The sequence below is a fragment of the Acipenser ruthenus genome, chromosome 2 (genome assembly GCF_902713425.1).
Source record: "Acipenser ruthenus chromosome 2, fAciRut3.2 maternal haplotype, whole genome shotgun sequence".
Taxonomy (NCBI): Eukaryota; Metazoa; Chordata; class Actinopteri; order Acipenseriformes; family Acipenseridae; genus Acipenser; species Acipenser ruthenus.
Window position 1 is genome coordinate 1,995,009 of NC_081190.1, and position 26,401 is coordinate 2,021,409.

Genomic DNA, 26,401 nt, shown 5'->3' on the forward strand with positions numbered 1-26,401 from the left:
TGAAACTGCTCTCCTGTCTGTCACTAACTCGCTAAACTCTGCCCATGCTGCCTCTCTCTCCTCCTAATTCTACTTGATCTCTCTGCTGCCTTTGACACTGTCGATCACTCTATTCTCCTATCCTCTCTCGCTAACCTGGGAATCTCTGGCACTGCTGTGGCCTGGTTCTCCTCCTACCTCTCCAACCTCACTTACCAGGTACCCTGGCGCGGCTCAACCTCCACACCTCACCCTCTCTCAACAGGAGTCCTTTACACAGTCAGGGGTTTGACAAGCGTCCGCTTGACTGCTACAGTCTCAGGATAGAGGTTCTCTAGAAAAGTGTTTTTCAACCTTTTCATCTCCAGTACCAGTGTTTCCAGCAGGGACCGCCAGGTGTAACAGCAGTGTTAAATGGCTATTGTATAAGAGACATACCCCCATTACAACTGAAGATGTGACGGCTTCATTTGACAAGAGTTCACCACAAACAACACACAATGGCTGCTTTGGTTCCACAACTTTGAAAGCTCAGACTTAGATTTCTCAGACTTGCTCTGAGTCCTTTTTTTTGTCAGTGGTTCATTTAAGTCAGATCTGGAATGCAATTTGAACCTATATGTTGCTTGAGGAATGGGTTAAGATACCAACAGGGGCTTTACTGACCCTATATAAAGCCAATGGTGCCATTAGCCTCACCCCTTATTGACAAGACCAGCACATGTCACAGTCTGTATGCCTCCTCTTTAAAAGAGCCTGAAGAAGGCAAAAGTGAGTATATTCCATTGGTGTGATTTTTAAACAAAGATTGTTTTCATCAACAGGACTAGAAAAGGAAAGTGTTTTATCTTTGTTTCAGACTGTGCAAAGCATCAAAAGATCCCTGTGTCCAGTCTAATCAGGATCACTGTTTGTTTTTCAGCTGCGGCTGCTGTTGCTGAAGGTAATGACCGCTCAACCCCACAGCTCTACAGAATGGAATAATCAATACTTGTCAAACCAACTAAGGCATGAGACAAGCTCTGTGGGAAAAATGGTGCTTTAAATGTTTTTTAAATTGATTCCGTTCTATAGCTGTAATGTAGAGGCGTCCAGGCACTTGGAATCTGTAACACACTCGTGCCAAGCAAAGCAGCCTTTTCCAAGAAAATATCCTTCCTCTGTGTGCATGCCTGTGAGTATGTGTGCGTGTGTGTGAGAGTGTATGTGTGAGTAAGTGTTTGCATGTGTGTGTGCGTGTGTGTGTGCACGTACATGTGCGTGTGCGTGTGTGTGTGTGCATGCCTGTGAGTACGTGTGCGTGTGTGTGTAAGTGTGTGCATGTGCGTGTGCGTGTGTGTGTGTGTGTGTGTGTGCATGTGTGTGCGTGTGCATGTGTGTGTGTGTGTGTGTGCATGTGCGTGTGTGTGTGTGTGCGTGTGTGTGTATGTGTGTGTGCTTCATAAGGGAAATTAGTTCTCATTAGTTTCTTGTTATTTATAGTAATCCTTTTGGATATCATTTTCTATTTCAGTCATCACATCCTGTTGACTTTTTAAAGCTCCCCACTGGCTTCAATACAGCTCTCAAGCATGTCCAATCTTCAAGCTGTTACTGTACACCAGAGTGTAACCATTAACATGTCCCCCTGCAACACTTTGCCTCCAGTGGTATTAAATATCTGTGTTTACTTGCTGTTAAGATTCACTTTCTATACAATGTGTCAATGTGAATGGAATTATTTCATAAGCATAAGAACATGAGAAAGTTTACGAACGAGAGGTGCTCGTCCAGTCCCTAATAGCTAATTGATATCAAAACTCTGTCAGGTTGGGATCCAAGTGATTCTGCCTCAACAACATGACTAGGCAGCCCATTCGTACACTCAGGACTCTCTGTGTGAAGATGTGTCTCCTTCCCAAACTATACCCACTGTGAACATCAAAAAACAACAGCAGTTGTATTATTGTCAGAAGCAGTTTCTTGGTAGTTGATTATTATTTGTATTCCTTGCCCTTACCCTTCAGCAGGGTGGTCCAGTTAGTCCAGCATCTCCAGTATCAGGGAGCTCAGGGTTAAGCCTGGCTGTGCTCACATTGTGTTCGTGTTAGGGAGTATTCCCTCGAGGCTGGAATGGGTTAGGAGCTGGTCGATGAGAACAAGGCTGACGATGGGCGCTGACAGGACGAGCTCCAGAGAAGCGGCTTCACAGCGCTCAATAACCAGGGAAATAGGACAGCAACGTGCAGATAGAAATGGGCCTAGAGGGAAAGAGAAGTCAATGGAAAATCAGATCTGCTAGGGGAGCAGCACAGCACAAAGCCCTCTGCCCTTTAAGAGTCGAAGATGGGAACAACGTGTTAAAAATAAATCGGGAATATGAATGATAGAAAGAAAGAAGAAAGAAAGAAAGAAAATACTCTTCCTGTTCTCTTGAAGGGAAGGAGTTTTAGGATTGTGTCTCCCTCTGCTGGTTTTGCTGTGGATTACACTTCAGGTCCCTTCGGTTTGATGCTCTTGCTGGTAAATCACAATGTCGAGTTTGTGATGACTGCACAGCAGGGCAACACAGAGGAGCACTATCGATCTTTTCATAGCTTTGTTTTCCCCTTTCATCTTACAGTATTATATCTGGGGCAGGCCTGTTCAACTGATGGCTCCTGAGCCATATAAAACCACAATATGGCTCTTTTGGTGGAAGCTATTTAGAATACAACACATGTTGTTGTGCCTGTTTATAAACTAGAAACATGTTTAGTGAGCACAGAAATACTGAAGCGGTGTGTACTGTAGTCTAGATACAGACTTTCTTTTTTCATTTGCAATTTGTTTCATTTTGTTTTTATCCACCTTCACCTCTTATAAAACTTTTGTTAACACTTAGCCCTAAAGAGTAAGTAGCGGGGTTCTGAAAAATCTAGCGTTAAATGTCCCCATGTGTTGCTACAGCTGTTTAAATAATGCACCTGTAATTTTTTCTTTTTATTGTTAACATCCTGACAACTTTTTACACTTTTAACTTTAAAGTCGGTTTCAAAGCTCGTTTCAAAATGTCCGCTCTAGTGTAAGGATTTTTGCCCACATTGTCAAACAGCAATAATGATTCATGATGTATGGAACAGAAAAGCCAGAGCACTTGTTATGTTTTTTTTCCTGCAGTGGTTTAAAGGACGGATCACGCTACATTGTCGGCGCTGTTGGAGGCGCTGGATGGCAGACGGGAGGCCAAGAAAAGACGGAGAGAGGAGAGGTACATGGCTCTAATCGAGAGGGTCAGTCTTGCAAATAACACCCAATGCACCAACAGGACCTGTGATGATGGTGCCAAAAGCACGGGCACAGAAGATGATGGCGGAGGATGACCTGGAAGCATACCTGGTCGCATTTGAGCGGTTGGCTACCACGAGTCATGGCCAAAGGAGTTCTGGGCTAGCCAGCTAGGGCCCTGCTTGATCGAGGAGGCCCAGGCAGCCTACCAGGCCATGACGGACGCCGAAGCTGCCCAGTATGACCTGGTAAAACAAGCCATTCTCCACCGCCTGAACATCATGGGGGAGACACACAGGGCACGATTCAGGGAGTACCAGAGATCCGCGGATACACGCCCAGGGTTGTCACGCAGTGACTGTGTGACCACATGGTGCACTGGCTAAGCCCCGCCCAGAAATCAGGTGTACAGATGGGCGAGGCTATCGTCACCGAGCAGTTTTGCCATGTGATCAGTTACGCATCCTCACAAGGTTTTTAAAATGACAAAAACAATAACAGATAATGGCGGTGGCTTTTATCCGCGCCGCAAACAATAATACAAATAATAATAAAACAGTGCACGTATGTATATATATATATATATATATAGGGGCGGGACACTCCGCCACACCAAGTTATAAGGAATTGGTGAAATTAATGGCAGCCCCGGTCGCACACGTGGCAGAAAAAGAGAAAGGGAAACCGATTGGTGAGGTTTTCCCCTTCATAACTGATTTGTTTTCATCCTAGAAGAACAAAAAGAGAGAGAAGGATTGAAAAGTGGGAGGGAGCATCAATGAGACGAGGCTGGGATCTGTGGGAGAATGCTCTGATGGTAACAAAAGCCAAACGGGAGTTGGTACGCAGTGTGACCAAGAGGGCGAGGTTACTGGGCCATTCAGGGCAGAGGCTACTCCAGCCCCTCTCAGTATAACAGACATGTGGGCCTCAAGCACGGACCTAGTGTGGGGCCAAAGCAACAACCCCACACTGGTGCACGCTTGGGGACAGGTCCAGACTATTGAAGGTAAGGATGTTGACGACGCTGGGGCGCTAGTATATCCGCACTTCATTATCAAGGGGCAATTACTGTATAGGGTAAACCCTGCCACGCGCAGAGGACAGCCTGTAACACAATTGATCCTTCCCCCGTCTTGTCGGCCCGAGGTCATGAGGCTGACGCATGATATTCCTTTTGCGGGGCACCTCAGAGCTGACAAAACAAGGAAACCCATATTAGCTTGATTTTATTGGGTAGGGCTTCATACTGAAGTGTCGAAATATGTAGCCACATGCCCAGACTGCCAGCAAGTAGTGCCGGGTAGAGTGGACCCCTCCCCTTTAGCCCCACTGCCAATTACTTCCACTCCCTTAGAGCGCATTGCAATGGAAATTGTGGGCCCTTTGCTACCTTCTGATTCCGGGTATACACATATATTAGTGCTGGTAGATTATGCAACGCGATACCTGGAAGAAGTTCCATTGAGGTCTACTAGTGCAGCTGCAATAGCCAAGGAACTAGTGCAGATTATGTCAAGAGTAGGGATCCCCAAAGAGATACTGACTGACCATGGGACTAACTTCCTGTCTAATATGTTACAGCAAGTATACAAGATATTAAAAAATATGTCCCATCAGGACATCAGTTTATCATCTACAGACGGATGGTTTGATCGAGCGTTTTAATCAGACCTTAAAGCAGATGCTGAAATGATTTGTGAAACAAGAGCAAAAGCATTGGGCAACGCTTCTCCCCTGCCTCCTTTTTGCAGTGAGAGAGGTGCCGCAGAGTTCGACAGGGTCCTTTCATTGAAGGACAAAGAGACTAAAACTGTAAATAGTAATGCACATGGCATAACTAACAGTCATTTTAGCAAAATTAGCTGAAAAAATAAATAGCATGTGAAAAAGGGGAGTTTGCTGTATTACTGTACTTAACCAATGAAAGTTAATCAGATCTGAATCCAACCTCACTGACAATGACAAGCCAGACCGGTCCCTAACTGCAGTTCCTCCTGTCATCACTAGAGGGCAGGGCAAGCCTTTTCAAACAGTGTCTTCCTGATTCTTGAGGCAGACTCTCAGCTCCCCCCTCTCTCTTCATGACACACTGGGTCTTCTTCACAAAGCTTTAAATCAGGGGTTATTTAAAGAATGTGTTTTTTTGTATCTTGTTTTTAGAGATGACTGCAGCCCCTTGTTTCTGTTTGTGTCTCTGTGCACTGAGCTGATGCTGATAATGAGTCTCCTGCAATAAAGCCCCCTTCCTCTTATGTGCTGCCATTATTCTACTGAGACGGAGCTTATCGTACACACTTTGAACGTTCCACCCAAACTAGACCTGGGTGAGTGTGTGTGTGTGTGTATGTGTGTGTGTTTGTGTGTGTGTGTTTGGATTTGCACACAGTGCTTGACACCAGACATTCATTTGCACAGGGTAGTTTATAGTGTTCTATCTTACCATTATTATTATTATTATTATTTATTTCTTAGCAGACACCCTTATCCAGGGCGACTTACAATTGTTACAAGATATCACATTATACATTATTTCACATTATACAGATATCGAATTGTTTTACATACAATTACCCATTTATACAGTTGGGTTTTTACTGGAGCAATCTAGGTAAAGTACCTTGCTCAAGGGTACAACAGCAGTGTCCCCCACTGGGGATTGAACCCACGACCCTCCAGTCAAGAGTCCAAAGCCCTAACCACTACTCCACACTGCTGCCCTAGTACACGTGACATGTACAGTACATAACGTCCTTCCTGTCTACTATCAAGGGATACTTCACAAAAAGGGCTCTCAATAGTTCCAGCTCAGCAAAGGCTGGATCATAAAAAATAAAAAAAAACACTTTTCTAATAGGCTAGCTTTAAAGCACTGCCTCTGCTCTACTCTGAACACAACACACAAGAGAATTCCAGAATTCTGGAGCATGTCGAAAGATCTGCAGCCAAACTGCAGCCAGGGTGATGGAGTAAGCAGCTCACTCAGACATGAAGGGCTGAGTGCATGAAACTTGAGGCATAACATTCTGAAGTCAATTCCTCTGACTGTTACGTCATCATCCCTTGCAGGAGTGCATCTCTTAAAGAGACAGTCGCTTCCAAAGTCATTTCAATTCCTTTTTACATGACTTCCTATTTTAGGATGTTTGCACCCATTCTGTTTTTCTGGGTTCTGTTGCTCCAGTCTTGAGTTATTACCATTTTTGTTTAAATCTGCCTTTGCCTGTCTATGGACTTCAGCTATTTGGTGCCCTAAGTACCTGCCCTGTCAGCCTCACTTACTCTCTGTCTAAGTCAAGGTCGAGTAGACGGGGCTGGCAGAGTTCAAAGGCTGCCACATGGTTTGAATGGAATGAGGAAGGCTGGTCAGTGAAGGCACTTAGGATCTGCTGAAGCCCAGAGCAGCTCAACCAGGCACCAGTCAGAATGTTTGCAAACACCATACCACAGTACAGCTGCTGTACCACTGAGTTAACACACAGTGTGTCTGACTCGGGTCAGCAAAGATCACAGTGATCTGTGGCTGATAATTGAACGTGTTACTCGTGCCATTCTTTGCCTAATGGATATGCAGAAAGACTTCAGCCTCCCAGTCCCTCCATCTGGCATCTTTGAAGAACAATAAAGCCATGACAAACTTGAAAGTAAAAAAAGAAAAAGGCATAACACAACATAACAAGTGAAGCTAATGTTCTAGCCGTGCTGGAGCTCTGCTGTCCAGATGCAGACTGCCGGGTGCATGCTGACACATAGTGTAACTGAGACAAATGGCTTGTTTTCTGTCCTCCCATTATGCCAGACCCATTTCTGAAATATTCAATCTCGTCCCTGTTACTGTACTGTATGTGTGTTCTGCACACTGTAACTCCTGAATGTTGATTCGGCTTTATTACAAACTAAGGAGCCTTCACAAACCTTTTAGGAATGTTTTAGAGAAAGTTATTCTCAGTTCAGAGAGTGTTTAGAAAAACAATAACAGTCCTTAATAAAAACATTGTGTTTATACCAAACTTTGTACATAGGGCCCAATCTCTTTGTTTCAACCACTGGGGCTGCTCCTAAAAAGACTTCAGATCTGAATTTATGAAGTGAGTGGCCATAGAAACTACGACTAAGGGTGTGCAATTGTAAGTTCCGTCCCCTCTGCAACCGTGGCAGAGTTTGTAAATGCGCAATCACAGCTGCAAGGGGACAGAAAACACATTTGTTAAAGTTTAGACTTTTATAAATCTATTATTTATGAATGTGAGGGGCCCTTTCACTGTAATCAAGGTTTTTTGGTTCCTTATTTTTGGATGTACAACACTATGGATTTAAAAATGCGCTGTCCTGGGAACCGATCGATCCCAGCGCTGCACACCACATGATTGGATTGCAGCCAGACCATTGCAGGAAAGATCACCTACAGCCCAGGAAGGTAAAGCATTGTATCTTCAGCTCCAGAATCTTCAACTCTAGAACAATGGAGATCTGTGGTAATGTTGCTATTGAAAATATATCTTAAAGCATTGCATCTTCAACTCTAGAGCAATGGAGATCTGTGATAATGTTGCTATTGAAAATATATCTTAAAGCATTGTATCTTCAACTCTAGAACAGTGGAGATCTGTGATAATGTTGCTATTGAAAATATATCTTAAAGCACTGGTTATCACTACTTTAAGAACGAAAATATTTAAGAAAAGAATGTCGTCCTAAATTTATTGACATGACTCACTTTCAAGAGGCTCCCCTCACCGGGGGAGGAATGGAAATTAGAGTCAGATGTTTCACCTCAAAGAGAACGTCCTCTCTCGTTTCCTCACTAAAGGTTTACGTTTTCGTTGAATCTGGAATCACGCGTTCAGTTTTAAGGTATAATTCAGTAACACAGTCCTCTCAGGATCCCTTCTTCACCATATCCAAATAGAGCCTGTGCTCACGACTCCGGGCCCCAGCATCAGCTTGTGTTTCCAGAAAGCAGAGCAATAAAAGTGTCTGCAATCATGTTCCTCCCTGATTGAGCATTCTCCACATTCCTTTCAGAGGGTGACAAGCAGTTATAATGTCTGCCTCTTCCTCTGGGACCAGTTACAGGGAAATTCATTTACATTCCAATCCGACGAGACAAATTCTCTAACTGCAAACTACTCCCCCTTAGCAAAAGGGTTTGAGTCACGAAGAAGACTCCTAACGATTTCCCATAATGCATCAGAGGCCATGCAGCCATAGTGCAGCGCATGGGAACGTGGGATACCACCAGAGGTGAAAGTAAGCCGGTACGGCCCGGGACTGTGTACTGGTAAAACATTTCCTGCCGTTACTTATCAACTTTTTTTAAAAGTACAAAACTCCATCGGTGTGCTCGTCAAAATAATAGTTGCAGAATAGGCCAATGTATAGGGCTGTGTTAACACCATTCAAAATATAACAATCATATGGATTTTAATTATTCTGATTATGTGTTTATCACGTTTAAATTGTACTATTAATAGCTGATCTCTTTTTAAAATCATTTATAAAGCAAATAATGAGTTGTTATCATCTGCAATATTTTTTAAACTATTGTGTTATTATATACTGTTATTTTAATGGCATCAGAGTTGGTACGGCATCAACAAATTGAAAATAATAAATAAATTAAAAAATCCCAGACACCAAACTCCAAGCCGAACAACTTGAAAACTCAAATTAATTCCTACAGTATTACATCTCAGTGTTGAGTAACTGAATACTGCTCTATTCTCCTACTGCAAGTCATTCAACACGTATAAATTAAATTAGCGAAGTGCCCCCCCCCCCCTCCCATCCCCACCCCCCACCCCCTTTCCCATGCTTTCATCCAAAGCAATATGTAAGAATCTAAAACATGGTATTAAAAACTGGAGCAATACAGTACCGGTAAGAAATTAAAGCTACTTGGGCTTACCCAAAACCTACATACAAAGCTATTTCCATGACATATGAAAGCGGGGCGGGTGTCCTGTCCTTGCCATTAGGATCGGCTGTCTTTGCTGAAGAGGATATTTGTAATGGGTTATGAAGACATGTTGCCAATGCTGAATCACAGGTATCCTTTAAGACCCGACTTGTGTATTGAGATCAAGCAGCAGCTAGGAATTGGACGAGCATTGATGAATGACCCCCACCCTGGGTAGCGTAATAAATCTGCAATGTTTCACTGCTTCTTCCCCATCCCTGACAATGCTGCTGCCATGCCAGCCTGGAGCCTGATCTCATCACATCTCAGATGCTAAGGAGGTTAAACCTGCACAATACTTGGGTAGCAGACACTTGTGGAAATCTAGGAGCTTCAAAGCCTCGTCCCAGTTGTGGTCCTGATACAGTTCATTAGAGCAGTGCATGTCAGATGTAGCTGGGCAGATGGAGTGACTGCGGATCTGTATTGGATGGGAGAGTTTGGAAAGACCATGGAGTTCTGAAACATTGGACCTATAATAGAAGGGTTTGGATTGATGAATTGGACTGATGGACTAGAATTAGGATTCTGGAATGGGACAAGGATAATGGAATGTATTAATTGAATATCTAATAAATAATTGTTGATTTTTTTTTTTTTAAATGTCTGCTTAGTACTTGGGGTGCCTCCGTTGAAAGTCAGGGGCTGCAGACAGTGATTCTGCACCCATATGAAAAGAAAATATATTTCAATATATCTTTAATATATGGTGTATATGGTTCCTATATTAAAAATCTATAGCTTTCCAATACCATGTGTTATTTTACATAACTTGAAAATCTATCCTTCATATATACAGACGTGCTCAAATTTGTTGGTACCCCTCCACAAAAAACGAAGAATGCACAATTTTCTCTGAAATAACTTGAAACTGACAAAAGTAATTGGCATCCACCATTGTTTATTCCATATTTAATAGAAATCAGACTTTGCTTTTGATTTTTTATTCAACATAATATTGTAAATAAGAAAACAAATGAAAATGGCATGGACAAAAATGATGGGACCGCTAACCTAATATTTTGTTGCACAACCTTTAGAGGCAATCACTGCAATCAAACGTTTTCTGTAGCTCTCAATGAGACTTCTGCACCTGTTAACAGGTAGTTTGGCCCACTCTTCCTGAGCAAACTGCTCCAGCTGTCTCAGGTTTGATGGGTGCCTTCTCCAGACTGCAAGTTTCAGCTCTTTCCATAGATGTTCGATAGGATTCAGATCAGGACTCATAGAAGGCCACTTCAGAATAGTCCAATGTTTTGTTCTTATCCATTCTTGGGTGCTTTTAGCTGTGTGTTTTGGGTCATTATCCTGTTGGAGGACCCATGACCTGCGACTGAGACAGAGCTTTCTGACACTGGGCAGTACGTTTCGCTCCAGAATGCCTTGATAGTCCTGAGATTTCATTGTGCCCTGCACAGATTCAAGGCACCCTGTGCCAGGCGCAGCAAAGCAGCCCCAAAACATAACCGAGCCTCCTCCATGTTTCACTGTAGGTATGGTGTTCTTTTCTTTGAAAGCTTCATTTTTTCGTCTGTGGACATAGAGCTGATGTGACTTGCCAAAAAGCTCCAGTTTTGACTCATCTGTCCAAAGGACATTCTCCCAGAAGGATTGTGGCTTGTCAATATGCATTTTAGCAAATTCCAAACTGGCTTTTTTATGTTTTTCTTTCAAAAGTGGAGTCCTCCTGGGTCTTCTTCCATGGAGCCCACTTTCGCTCAAAAAGCGACGGATGGTGCGATCAGAAACTGACGTACCTTCACCTTGGAGTTCAGCTTGTATCTCTTTGGCAGTTATCCTTGGTTCTTTTTCTATCATTAGCACTATCCTTCTGTTCAATCTGGGGTCGATTTTCCTCTTGCGGCCGCGCCCAGGGAGGTTGGCTACAGTTCCGTGGACCTTAAACTTCTTAATAATGTTTGCAACTGTTGTCACAGGAACATCAAGCTGCTTGGAGATGGTCGTGTAGCCTTTACCTTTACCATGCTTGTCTATTATTTTCTTTCTGATCTCCTCAGACAACTCTCTCCTTTGCTTTCTCTGGTCCATGTTCAGTGTGGTGCACACAATGATACCAAACAGCACAGTGACTACTTTTCTCCATTTAAGCAGTCTGAATGACTGATTACAAGATTGGAGACATGTGTGATACTAATTAAAGAAAATAATTAGTTTGAAATATCACTATAATCCAATTATTTATTATCTTTTCTAAGGGGTACCAACAAATGTGTCCAGGCCATTTTAGAATATCTTTGTAGAATAAGCAATAATTTATCTCTTTTCACAGCTTCTTTGCTTTATTCTATGACATACCAAAGGCATGCAAGTATACATGATAAAATAGCTTTTAATTTCTGAAGCATTATTTCAGTGAGCTGTAAGGGTACCAACAAATTTGAGCACATCTGTATTAAACATTTTGAAAAGGTATTCTCTTTCCATATCGAGCCAGATGGTCAGTACAGAAGAGCTGAGTAAAGAGAGCTCTGTCCCTTATAAAAGTTTACCACAGTATTTTTGGACATTATTTTTGCAGTTATATTTGCATTTACCATCGTTTATTCTGGTTTGCCATGTTTTTTTAATGTGCTTTACCATCGCTATCCTTTACAATGCTTACCCATGCTTTACCATGCTTTCACTGTGCTTTATTAGAACCTGCTATGCTTTTACTATGGGAAACTTTTAGAAGGAGTGTTGCAGGAGGTTCCATCCCTTTGGTCAGTGTGAAGAGTTTCTGTGCTGGAAGCTTTCACTGTGATGTCATCGCATCTGCCAATAACACACAGGCACGCCTCTATTCTGTGCCAAGCTCGCATTCAGCTGTGAGGGTTCTGACTGTGGTGGTCACGGAAACACACTGTTTAATGTGGGGAGAGTCTGGGAATGTTCTGAGCGATTACTCAGATGGAAATGAAGCATTAGCCTAGCAGAGTACAAACATTCTTCTTTGGTACTCGACAATGATTGACCAATGCTGCACGTGAGCAACGCTTTAGAAATCAACATTTTTTATGCTGAATTCTGATCAAACAGGTTCTGCTCGTGAGCTCTCAGAACCAACTACAAAAAATGTTGATTCACTTGTTAGACTTTAGCCGTCTCTAATCAGAACTAAAACGAGAAATGAGAAATCTGGGGGTCATCTTTTGAAATATATAGCTAAACTTAACCCTATTCTCTCTGTCCCTGATGCCTCTGTTTCATCTAGAATTGATATTGTAATGTACTTTTCTCTGGTGTCAAAAGAATATGTGGTGTCTCGCTTACAGCTTGTTTAGAACACTGCTCTTAGAATTCTGTCGATAGAATTCTATCTAAAACCAGAAAAAGTGAACATATTACCCGTGTTTTGGCCTGTTTGCACTGGCTCCCTGTGCAGTTTAGAATTGATTTTAAGATTTTGCTGAAAGGCCCTGAAAGAATTAGCACTAAGTTACTTACAAAAGCCATTGACCCTGTATATTCATAACCGCACTCTTAGATCACAGGATGTGGGGCTGCTGGCTATTCCAGGGTGAATACAAATAATACGGGAGGAAGCGCCTTTTCTTGTGAAGCTCCTAAATTATGGAAAGCTCTGCTTTCTTCTGTCAGGGTAGCTGGGACTCTTTTGTCCTTTATATTTCCATTTTTCTATTAATTTTTAATTGTTTTTTTTACAATTTTTTATCTTTTACAATTAAACTTTACAATTTTACAATGACACTTTTTTAATTCCAATTCTATTTGATTTTTTTGTAGTTTTATAATTGTTCTATCTTTACAAACTAGATTTTTATCTTAGTTTTATTTTATTTTATAATTAAACCCCATTTTGTGTCTCTTTTTTAATTTCAATTTTATATCATTTAGTATTTTGTAATGCTTTAATTGTTCATTTTTTTGTGGAGCTCTTTGGGACCCTTGTGATGAAAGGCGATACAGGCATCTGGATTATATTGTATTGTATTGTTCATTGCTGGCACACTCTGTTAACACACACTCTACTGCCGCTCAGCAAATGTAAGCACAGATGGCACAGCTGGATAAATGCAGGAGGAGGGTGTGAGGATCGACTGGTACTGCTTGGGCTTTTGAAACACATATGTTATTCACAGACACTTCTAATACACTGAGACAGAAAAAAGAGTGACGACATTGTAAGCCTCACTAGAATACCATCTTTATTGAAGAACACCATACTGTGATGAACTGGGTGAGGGGTGTGTAAATGGCAGGTGACAGGGCAGACCACCCCTTTATTGAGTACCCTGCCCTGCCACCTGGAGTGTCTGCATAGTGAGCAGGTTCTGGACTGCTCCTTCTGTGTCAAGCAAACTGCATAAAATGCCCCTTACCATCTGTACTGTGGTTTTGCACACCCAACACGTAACCATAAAAAATGACTTTCTGTAACGTCCTGAAATATATATATTTTTGAATAATTTAAACTTTGTGTGTACATCCCTGTGACAGGATGGTTGAGTGGTGATGTCATAGACTTGGAAGTAACCACACACAGGCAAGATACTAAAATATTTAAATCAAACAAAATGGCACGGTGGCCAAAATAAACAGACACAATCTTCTAACAAGTAACATGCTGGTGTAAAGCCAGCACGAGTAGCAATTGTTATTTTTATATCCTCTCTGAACACCCAACCAACATGAACGGCTGATCCATTCTTTATATGTACGTGGCCATCTCCTAATTGGCAATCACTTAATTCATTTGGAGATGGCCACATTATGCACTCGTTTAGCTGGATCGGGAATTTTAACCCCATCCATGCTGTAAAACAATAACAAGCAAAACGTTGTGTTTCTAAACACCAAACAATACATTTAATTCATAATAATACAGCACAAAATACAAATAAACACACGTCACAATCCCCAAAAAAACTCATTCCAAACTCTGGGGGGTCTGTAACAAAAAGCCCTTCCTCCCCATTTAACATACTTTATCTTAGGGATTACCAGCAATCCCATATTCAGGGATCTAATCTATAGATGGAGAGATATATAGACAGATAGAGAGAGAGAGAGAGAGAGAGAGAGAGAGAGAGAGAGAAAGAGAGAGAGAGAGAGAGAGAGAGAGAGAGAGAGAGAGACCGTCTGCATTTTCTTTACATAAATTAGTAAAAATCAAAAAAGGCACTTGTCCATGGTGATCTGCTGGTATCAGTGTCAGGGTGTCATTTTCAAGACATCCTGTGTTCTTTCTCATTCATTGATTGAGGTTTGACTTGGAAAGGGACTCATGCACTTGAAATAATGTATGGGGGACTCTATTGGGTTCATGGGATCACTGGAAAGCAGACAAGTGCTTTCTTGCATTTAATATGCTTCTTCGGTTCCTTACAATACTCTTCAGCTGTCAAATAAATCACAGATTACAGCGAGTTCATACTTGTCTCATGCTAGCACTCCTGTTTGATAAGCTCTCAACTCTCTCACGTCTGTAACTGTTTGGTTCTAGTGTGTCCTGACCTTGTCTTCCCCATAGTAACTCTGCACATTTATTCTGCAGTTTACCGTGATTTCGCTGTGTGTCACTACATCTTGAAATGCTTTCGCAATGAAATACCACAGTAAACTTTTTGTATGGGTTTGGTTGAATTAAACTTCCCAGAAGTGCACACACCCTAATTAATTCCCAGGATGAATAGTAAAATTGGAGCTCCAAATGGGAGCTCCAAGCCCATTTAGTCATCTATGGACATTTTAAACCAGCAAGCACTTCCTCCTTGGGGAACTCATTTATCTCTTTGAAACCCTGAAACCCTGCTGAAGAAAGCAGATTCTCTTGTGTAAGAACGCAGCTGAGGGTGAATAGACAAGGTGTTGAATAGACTCTTTGCACAAGAAGTATCATCTAGGTGGTAGTTTGCTTAAATGCATATTTTTGTATACACCAAACATTCAACTTTCCTGCTCACCCACCTTATATGAAGCCTGCGTATTCAGTCGTCTCACAATATCGACTGGGTACGTGCCATTTTGCTTTGCATAACCCCTTATAGGTTTCCCACAATAAAACTATGGCAAAGAGTAATAAAGCATAGTGAAGGCGTTGTAAAGCCCAGAGAGGTATGGTAAAGCATATTAAACAAAAATGGCAATGGTAAACTATGGTAAATGCATAGTATAACCATGGGAAAACTGCCAAATTATAAGGGGCTTAATAATATTGTCTGACATAAGTAGTACGTTCTCAAAATGTTTGACATGCTATTATTATGTATTTGATGAATGAATTAGTGATCGTTGACTTTGCAGTGCTCATCTATTCCTTTCTGCCATCGCTGCTTTCTGACTCCGGGCTGATCATTTTTAAATACATCATGAAAGGTGGGCAAGGCGGCCTTAGATTAGGACTTTTTGGAAGCAATGTGCTCTTGAGGTTAGAGATGAGAGACTGGGAGGCAGTGTGGTCTTGTGGTTAGAGCTAAGGAACTGGGAGGCAGTGTGGTGTAGTGGTTAGAGCTGAGGGATTGGGAGGCAGTGTGATTTTGTGGTTAAAGCTAAGGAACTGGGAAGCAGTGTGGTGTAGTGGTTAGAGCTGAGAGACTGGGAGGGAGGGAGTGTGGTCTGGTTAGACCTGAGGAACTGGGGGGTATGTAGTTTAGTGGTTAAGGCTGAGGGACTGGATTTGTTGTTTTTAGCATCTGTGAAAACAGGGGGATTCGACATTAAAGCATTACAAGGCCCCTGTCTAATTATTTCACTGCCACACCATGCGTTTAGTGTTTTGCATATAATACTGCGGAACCTGCAAGAGGTGCACACAACATACTGCATGAAAGACAATGCTTAAAATTCAGAATAACATTTGCAAATGAAACAGAAAGCAAGAACTAAGCAGTAACTCAAAATAATATAGTATATTATTAGAAAGAAATGTCAGAAATGAATAAATAAACAAGCTAATGAAATACAGTTTAGTTGAAAGGGCGGATGAGGTCAGCTTTTCTGAAGTTCGTTAAGACAAGGTTCAGCATACAAGCAACTGGCAGCATAACAGATCGGCCAAACACGCCTCTACAGTCTCCGCCTCCAGGCAACGCGAGCTGGTTTTATTATCATTATTACTACAATACGTTGAGTTGGTCAAGTCTCAGCTTTGCCCCCGAGGACGAAGGAGCCCACGAAGTCCCTCCCCAAAACCCAGACCTCTGTGTGCCGTCGGGTTTGGACTGAAGTCCAGCATAGTTTGCTTAACGGTCTGCTGCTGGCTTTTTTCAGGAGGTGGGGCTTTTGGCTCAAGGTTTTTCTCAAGACGTTTTTTTTTTTTCCGCTGTTGAAGTTTGAAACAGACTTTGGCTGCTCGACTGACTAGCTACACGTCTGCTCGCTCACCCGCTTGCAAGGAAGGAGCTTTTTATACGTGTGTGTTTCTACTGGAAAGAAGAGTAATACTAAGTAAAGAATTACCGTAATCCAGCAAGTGGAAGACCAGAGGAAAAGGGTGCATTTCAACATGACAGCGATAGATTTGGACACGTACAGCCTGTCACTTCTAACAGCCAAAGAAGACATCCAAAACCCCAGATCGTCCACTAACTGGTAAGAAAATAAACAGAGATATATTTAAATGTTTCAGTTTCCTTTTGTTAGTGTCCGTGCAGCTGCTGAATCAATTTCGTTCCGAGTCCTATTATTGCTCTAAAATGTGATTACAGCGTAGCCACATTGTGGCACTGTGGGGGAAGTTAGGGTTATTCTAGTTGCTGTTCGTGATGTGAGGTGCATGTCAGATGGAAAAATGAGTCAGACAGCTTTAACAGCGCGGTACCACTCAAATGAATGTTTCATTGTTAACGAAGTTGCTGCAGGTCCCTGCTGAATAAATAGTGCGTGCGATGCTGGGAAGGTTACCGAATACACACACAGCCTCCCGTGTTGCTGAGAGAGCGGGTTAACTGGTTTTTCCATTTCCCTGTACGAGCGCTGTGTTTGTGGCAGTGAACTCCATCACCTGCAGCACCGCAAAGGGACTGTGGGCATGGTCCACGGGATGAAGGCTTTGTGCTAACGGGGAGTCCGTCTGCTGCCAGGTTCCAAACTACTGTAGTCATAATTGAGCAACGATGTTTAGATGTCCCGCTACATACACAGTGAGCTCTGTCTTGTGCCAGATCATATCGGGTTTCAAGATGTTGAAAGTAACGGAGAAAGATTTTTTTTTTTCCTTCTCGGTAATGTACATTCTGTAAATGGCTTTGTGCCTGTCACTTTTGTTCCGTGGGCCATTGCTACAAATTGATACTCCTGGAATAGTTCCCCGCCCCTTTACCCAAAGGAACACACACATATAGCACACGCTTTGTGTGGCAAATGAGTGTTACCCCCGATTTTAAATTACACCCATTGCCACGTGTGTGTATGTGGGTACATGAAGACGTTTCCATGGTGATTTTATAAAAAATACCTCTATTTTTAATGAATATGAGTCATCTTTTAAAAACAATCCTAATATTAAATAACCATGATAATAACCACTTTACTATCAACAATGAACTTCAGCAAAATGTAATTTAGTAACTTTTAACAACATTTCTGTACTTTGTTGTTCTACCATCAGCTGTACCAATGTAACAATTATCTGAGAACAAAGACCTTGTTGGCATTGTAATTTATAACAAATATTTAAACGATTCAAAAAGCAAGTAACAATACAATACAAGTCAGTTACGTCCATGTATCTAACCTGCACTTAGACGTGAAACAGATTCTGACAGTTTTATCATCTTAACTCATCTCTGTTTGCGTGTGCGTGTGCGTGCGTGTGCGTGTGCATGTAAAAATGACATCTAGGACAAGGGGGAGGAGTGGTCAATATTTCCTCTGCAGAGGTGAAAATAAAACACCCCCACGGTCTTGCTGCTTTTTAATTCTATTAAGAGTTATTGTTCCTGCCAGCGACTTCCTTCCCTGCTGAAAATCCCTGCAGTTTACCAGCTGCTGGTGAGCGCGGGAAAGCCCTTCTACTGTACTGTGGGTACCATAGGCAGCCTGTGGAATCCAGTTTAGCTATATAGATGAAATCAATGGAAAAACAGAAATAGTGTTATCATTGAGTCATCAAGACCAGCTGAGACAATTTCTACTGAACTACACATTGTTTTTGTCTTGAAGTATCGCTTTGTGAAAAAGGGGGTGGAAGAAGAGGGTTTGTGAACTTCCAGCCTGCTAACTTGTAGCCTCTGGTCACTGGAGAGAGCTGGGAAGCTGAACCCTCAGTTACTGGTTTCTAACAGTGTTTTGCTGGCTGGTATTTAGAACCCCAGCACAGGTTTACAGCAATAGGATCAATGTAGGACAAGGGGACAGGTTATGTATGTATGTATGTATGTATGTATGAATGTGTGTGTGTGTATGTATGTGTGTATGTATGTATGTATGTATGTATGTTCGTGTGTGTGTATGTATGTGTGTATGTATATATGTATGTGTGTGTGTATGTATGTATTTATGCATTTAGTTATATGATGCATATTTAAACTGCCCTTTATTTCTTAAGGTAGCACTTTAAGTAATCTGGACTGTCGTTATCACAATTTTCCACACAGCTAATCCCCGTGGAAGCACTGACAATTGCAGACTTTAAAAATCAGACAGCAATCAAACTGTCTGAGTACAAATGTTTTTTCCAGCTCCTAATTCATCACCAGGTCCCTAATACTACAAGCGTACCTTTGGGGGAGAGAGTATGCGCTGTGTCTGTGCTGCCAGCATGCTGTCTGGTTCATGGCCTTGGAGAAGTGTAATCACTCTTTTTAAAATAGACTGAAGATTACAGTTTAAGAGAAGGGATACACTTTTTTGTACAGGAAGTTGCTACCTCTCTGGCCTTCAGATGTCAGACAATGGTGCATTCCTAATATAGAGCTGGTTGGATGTTGATGTGTTTTTTAATTGGCTGTCTGAAAAGGGGGGTGGAGAAAGGTCTTGATGACATTGCCTCCCCTGTTGCACTGCACTGCACTGCACTGGGACTTGGGGGGGAACCAATTTGGGATGTTTTGAAAAATGATCCCCTTTCCGCACTCAGCCCTGGCCTCGGGGCCACAAAAGATTATTTCATTTACAGAAGTTGTTTACAAGCACATGAAGGCCGCATCACTGATGAGTTGATAAAGAGAACAGAATTCGCAGCCCTCTTGTTAGCACTGTTGGTTTTATTCAATGCTGCACGATTACTTTCCAAACCACCTCTCTCTCCAAGTCTGCGATGTCCCCTATAAAAAGTTTGCCTCTGCTTTTCCCATAGTTATACTATGCATTTAACAGAGTTTCCTCTAGTTTGCTATGTTTTTTAATATGCTTTATCATACCTTGCTGGGCTGTACAATGCTTACCTATGCTTTACCATGCTTTCACTGTGCTTTAATACACTCTTCAATGCTTTTACTATGGGAAACATTTATAAGGGGTGTGCAAAACATGTCTTGTGAGATTCTAGTGGACCGTATGTGTGTTTATTTATCTTGACACAGATTAATAACAAATGGCATAGTTTCAATCTTCCTTACATACTTGTGCGGTGTATCACATTCTGGCAAAGTGGTTAACAGTGGGCAGGTGTAGGTGATTAATAATCAGACAAATAACGATAATCCAGGTGCAGTGAAGGTTTAATTGTGCCTGATGGCTAACAGCAGTAAACAATAACAATGTTAATGAAGCAGTACAGCGGCGTGTATTGCTTATTTGTAATCCGCAGGTTGGCCCTGAAATAATAACAGTCCAGTTTCAGTTCACCCACATGTAACACAAACACAAACACAAACACCAGTCCACAGTGCGTGCTCTAGTGCTCGTGGTGAATATAGTTCTTTAGTGACAACAAAAGTGCAGTGTTGTTGATCCGAGTTTAGTGCTGGCCTTAGACAACAGCTCCAGATCGTGTTAGCCAACCAAATAATTACAAACAGTATTATTAACGACAAACAAAAACAAACAAAACACTCACGTTTCACAACACAGGTTCTCCTTCTGGTCATTTAATGTAAGCATTCACAAAGGAACAGAGCACATCACTACGCCCCCTTTTTATAATGTCACCCATGACCCCTTGGTCAACGAGCGCATCCGCTCCTCCAATCCGCGGATGCCACGCCGTTTCCCGTCCGGGTCATTGAGTTCGTATACCGTAGCTTTGCCCCCTTTCTAGATGGCCGACTTCCACCTAACCCTGGGAATAAGCTGCCGTGCATTTAGTGCAGGGTATTCTGCTCCCTTTATACTCAGCACCGACTTTAGAAATGCTGTACAGAGTGGTTTAGCCGTCCCTCCACAGGGGTATTAGTTTAGCAGTCTCTCCACCTGTTCAGTTTCTAGGCAGCAGCAGAAGACCACAGTCTGGTTAACAGGCTGCTGTCATAGCATGTCTCTGGGTGCTCTATATGACCACAACAATAGTCAACAGCGCCCCCTATGATTCAGGATCTCTGATTCAAACCTGCTAGCAGGCCCCTCATGGCTCTCGCTGTAGACAGTGTTTGTGTCTTTCCTCAGTGTTAGCAGCCAGCACCTCAGTACTCGACGGATGTCGCACACTACATCAGAGGGAAAAATTTCAGCACCCTGTGTGAAAACACTCTTCAAAAACTTGACACAATGAGACCCTGCACCTGGGTAATGCATTCCCTGTTTTCCACCAAGGTCATGCAAATCCTGTTTGGTTAACAGGTTTATCAAATGATATAATTCTTTCATAATTTACCATAACGCAACATGTATGCTTTGATGCGTTTGTTCCTAAAGCTCATCCCGTATGATTAAATACCTCGCCTCTACCTCGCCTTTTTGTCAAGAAGCCCTTGAAAATGTATATTTTATATAAGAATGAAAGAGAAGAGAAAAAAGAAAAGAGAAAGAAAGAAAGACAGACAAGTGTTATTTTGAAATGAGTGACAGCATTAAAAACGTGAATTAAGGACTTTTAGTATCCAAAACACATGATTATCAGAACAAAGCCCATCTCAGTGGACTTTTGATTGTAATAATTCCAAAACTCCAAAAAAGCAGCATTCGCATGGGTGAAGATGGGATGGCATTAGTGTTCTGTGTCATGTAGTGATAGCCACCGTAAACCTCATAAATGAAACAGCACCCTGTTCTCACCTGAACTCGTACACAGTCTGGCCTTGCTAGTGTGCCGGCTGCGATAAGCCGTGCCATGGAAATGCCAGCCTTCCCCCATGCCGAGCACAGCTTTCAGTACGCATGGAAATGGGTTTAGGGGGTTGATGAAAAAAACATGGTTGTGAAATAAAAGCAAGAAAGCAGTAAAAGAAAGAAAGAAGGAAGGAAAGAAAGAAAGAAAGAAAGAAAGAAAGAAAGAAAGAAAGAAAGAAACAAAGAATTGCACCAATCGCCTATTTTAGTTTTTCACATTATGTAAAGACACCTGAGTTGCTTTGGTTTTGACTGTGAAGGGAGATAAACCCTAGCTCTTGATGGGCACTCTTAGCCAGGAAGCCTTCCCTGCGCTGACAGTGTAGTAGGAAGTATTTGGGGTAGATAAGGAGCCAGGAGAATATCCAGGAAACAGCTGCCTGCCAGGAATTCCCTCGGCACACCTGAGCGAAACTGAGATAGGAGAAGGCAAACAAATAAAGCAGGTGATGAACTGTGAGCTCCTGCAGCTTCAACATTCCTTTGGATCTTCAATGATCTTCAGCTGGAATCGCTCTGTATCCCCCTGTGTCAATCTAACTCGACACGTCTGTGTGCTGATAGGGAGGGTGATGGTAAACCTGTGGAAGAGGTTCCCTTAGAAAAGTTTCCCAGGGTAAAAGCATAGCAAAGTGTAATACACCATAGTGAAAGCATGGTAAAGCACAGTTATGAAGCATATTAATAAACATGGCAAACGATGGTAAACAACAGAAACATTGAGACAGGCATGGTAAAACTGCAAAAAATACAGTGCAAAAATACTGTGGTAAACTTTTACTAGGGTTGTAGCTACCTGTAACCACACAAACCACAAGTATGTGCATTAACCAGTGCACAATAAAGCCAGACTCGATTGCACAAGGAGTTTAACCTCACAATCTGTAAGGACACAACACTGCCAGTTACTTATGTGTAGGTGTGTACGTATGTATGGATGAATGGATAGTCCTGTCAATAAGGTTTGGGGCCCCCTTTCTGAAAGAAGTTATTCAAGCGAGTTCATTCACACACCGACATAATTGGCCCATGGTCCTAATGTGTGTCTTTTAACATTGAGTTCACTAGGCGTGAGCTGAGGGGTGTAAGGATAGGGCAGAAGAAGCAGAAAGGATCAGTTAGTAGGACAGGGTGCTGGCTAGAAAGGACCAGACTTAGGATAGAGGAGTGGGCTGAAGCCCTGACTAGTTACAGACCGACGGGCCCGGACTTGGAAACTAGGATAGAAAAGTGGTCATTGACGATACCAACACATCCCAGGGGCAAAGGACCCAGTGACCGAAAACACACACGAGGGTTATGACTCGAGGAGCCGCTCCTCGGGAGGAAGGGAGGAAGGCAGTCCCGATAGACCAGGACACGAAAGGAGGTAGAGAGAGAGAGAGTACCCAGCATCAGAGACTTCTATGAAGGGGCGCTCGTTAAACCCCCTGATTGGCTGAGACTCCACGCTACCTGAAAAAAGGACAAAGCATGGAGGTTAGTATGGGACTCGAGCACTGAAAGCAGCCACGTCCCGAAAGAAAGGCAGAATATAGAACAGAGTGAGGTAAGATAAGCGCAGGAGCTGCGGCAGGACAGAGTGTGGCCAGGGGTCCGTTCTGACTCACATGGTGAGAACCCCCCTGAAGGTAAGGAGAGCACATGCCAATGCATAACATAAACACAAGACCAGAAAGACAAACGAGACAAACAGAGGGATGGTTAGTGATTTTATGTGTATACCTGCCGCTCAGTGTAGAGGAAGAAAACCCCTTGAGGTCGATTAGGGGAATACCTCTGGTGGCCCCGGCGAACAGGAAGCCCCCACTCTGGGCATACTAGCAATTTAAAAATGGGCTGCAACTATATGAGAGGAGGATGAATGAATGTAAGAATCCACCGCAGAAGAGGACCAGCTCCCCATATTCTTGATCAGGCTGTGATTGATGCTGGCCCTCGCAGTGGAGGTGGCTGCAGCTTTACACAATGAATGGGGGTGTAGAGCCAAGGGGGGAGGCCTGCTCTGGAGATGAGGGTGGAGTAGTGGGTTGTTAACCAGTGACGAGTGGTGATAGAGCGAGAGGAATCAAATGAACAGAGGGTCTGCGGAGAGGCAGAGTTTTCTGCTGGGGATATACCTTGATGTTGAAAAGAAAGGGTGATAGGGGACTCGATACTTGACAGCTGAATGAACTGGCCACGCTGAAATTGATACGTCTTGGAAGTACGCAGCCGAATGATGAAGTAGGCGTCTGAAATAGAAGAAAGGTCAAAGAAACGAATACCCACCGCGGGGAAACTAGAAGCAGAAGAAACAGTGAATTCGGAGCTTCTGAGGAGACAAGAAGGCTAAGAGGCAGATGATCTCCATGAAGAGATCATCTGCCTCTTTTTCGTGAACAACTATCGGAATTTCACAGCAAGTTTACGAACAGTTTGCATCTCATTAGAAATAGATTTGCAACGCCGAAAGTCAAAATCTAGAACTTCCGGAAGTAAATTAAACATTACACTGTAATAGTTACACTGTAACATTTTTGGGGGGGTTCATTTTTTTAAAGTAACTAAATGCACGCAAACGTTTAAACAGGAAGTTTCACATACAAACAGATAGGTGTATCTACAATAACAGACGCAAACCGAACTCGTAAATCAGCAAAAAATGAAGATACATCAAGCGTAAGCGCGAAACTTCAATATTATAATGAGATTTGCACATTCGCATACGTGCTTTGAAACGAACAGTCGTAATGAAACTACCGCAGCAGGGATGAAACTACGTTAGGGGAGTGAAAATGACATTAATACATCGCGGGTAAGTCTACGAAGTCAAAAAATCCTACGAAAAGTCAAGATACGAAAGAAAAATCAATGATACATAGAGCCCTTAAACAGTAAACTAAAGCAACCTTTGCATGCTGCAATAGTGAGCAGATCTGAAGAGGGAGCCGAGATTTGCTGTAGCGAGGAGTGATTAACAGTAGAGGGTGGGATCTGCTGAACAGTGCAAAGATCTAAGGCAGTAAATGATGAGTGTTTGCTACAAAACGAAACACTAGACAGCAAAGGTGCAGGTGATCAGGGCTTAAATAGGAAAATAGGTACTAATTAACAGGAAATTAGAAGCCCCCAGCTCCACGCCCCGAACTGCGCAAGCTAGCATTTAAAATATAGATTTGCTTTTTCAAACAGAGGATGTGCTGCCAAGGGAGCAGAATGTTCCACTGTTTGTTATACAATATGTATGTCTACAGTTTGTGAAGGAGGAATTCAAGATTAGTGTAATAACCTTTATTTAGACCTACATACCTTTTGTGGTGAGTACGAGACAAGATTAACAGGTGGTAAAGAAGACATCGGGGTTTCATAGCGACAGCATAAAAATGGGTTAGCCATGTGTACTGTTGAGAAACAGAGGGGTCTTTACACATCCTCGTCATGGGTTATTTAAAGACAGCTTCTAAGAATAAATGACAATTTGAAATTCTTTAAAACTCTTCTAAACTTCTGTTGGCTTCATTAACAACAGTCAGGAACAGTTTCGCCAATATCCTGAACTTCATTATAAATAAAAACGGACACTGAAAAAACATTCTTCAAATAGTTAGTGAGTAGGAGCGTATTTTCAAAGCGTTTAACTCCTAATTAACTCATATCTTTTTTTAAAGAGGTAAAACGCCTGCTAATTTTACAAAACTAAAACCAAAGAACTAAGGTATATATTTTGAGTCCTCTGTTTTGTATCTCTGCTGCAGAACACTGTGGGCTTCTAATAATACCTGAGAGGGCTGCGTGTGTCACTGCTCTGCTCAATTACGTATGGGAAGCATATCACAAAATGCACAACATCATTTGTTATTTTTTAATCCTAAAACAAGAGAAATTCAGTTATTGGGATGTAGTTCCTTGTCTGTCGCAAGGCCTGTTAAGCAGTGAGAGATGTGTTTGCTCCCTTCAACCTACTACGGGAGGTCCTCTATACCTTGTGTAATACATCAAACCTTGATGGTCTATTTTGCTGCCTTTGCTAGATCTCTTTCCTCAGTTGAAAGCCTCCCCCAGTCCATGGTTGCATATCCAGGCTGTGACCCCTCAGAGACCCCTCTGTCCTGTCCACAATCCAAACAAAGGTAGGAGTCTCCCAGCACCATTTATTGTGGAGATGAATTGCTGTGTGCGGGGTGATAGGGGCTATGCTTACAAGGTTTATATCTGTTTATTTAAGGGTAGTTTGACAGCCCCATTAAACAGCCCCCTCATGCCTGGGCTCACAGACACTGAGACAATGCTTCCTTCATGCGCAGTGTACAGGGGCCCTTTCTTCTCCCCTTGCACAGTTGTTGTGTTGCTGAAACATTGGGAGGGGTTCTTCAGCAGCCAGTTTGGATTTCCCCCGTTTTTCAAAGAGTTTAGTCCAGGTTTGATAAATGAACAGGCGTCTTTATGGTATTGGCGCAACAGAATTCCATATAATTCCAGATCCTGTCCCCCTCTGTTTAAAGGGAAATGAATATTGATTTTCAGGATTGTAACACATCTGTGTATTCCCAAAGCACTGAGTGCACTGGGCGTTCTTTCTGGCCAGTGCTGGATGAGATAGCCAGTCTGATTAAAGAACTTCCTCCTCTTAATGTGCTTGAAGCGGAAATAGCTGACATGTCTTCTTGATTGCCTTGTCTGCAGCGCAGGGTTCAGCTAACAAGTGTGGCCTGTTGTGTTAGTGCAGACAGAAACAAGACAGGTTCAGGAAAATACAAGCAGAGGAGATAAACAAGGAACAGTAATTCAATCTCTTCATTCACAAAAAAAATGCCTTTTCTGAGTGTCCATCAGCACCTCGCTTCTCATTTGAGTTACAGGGCCTAATTTACAAAGCTTTAGCGACTGTTTTTAGGAATGTTTTGTTAAGAACTGTTTTTTAAAGCTGATTTTGATGAACTCAGGATTCCAGACACAGCTGTGTGCTGCGCAGCTTGGAGTGGTTCTGATGAGTAGGTGTGTCGTGCATTTCATGTTAACCTACAGGGCGTGTGCGTTCAGTGACCTACATGATTGCTTATCACC

At 42.4% G+C, this 26,401-nt stretch overlaps 1 protein-coding gene across 2 annotated transcripts in view; it reads left to right on the plus strand.

The window, feature by feature from the left end:
* Positions 1 to 16,252: 16,252 nt before the first annotated feature.
* The window catches only part of si:dkey-40c11.2 (drebrin-like protein A), a 79,533-nt gene continuing 69,384 nt past the window's right edge, over positions 16,253 to 26,401 (plus strand). Inside the window, exon 1 of one of the 2 annotated variants that reach the window (XM_058986129.1) lies at positions 16,253 to 16,738. In XM_058986129.1, the coding sequence (XP_058842112.1) occupies positions 16,653 to 16,738 (86 nt within the window). In that variant the 5' untranslated portion in view covers positions 16,253 to 16,652. The remainder of the gene's footprint in view (positions 16,739 to 26,401) is intronic. The other variant, XM_058986127.1, reaches the window with a different exon arrangement.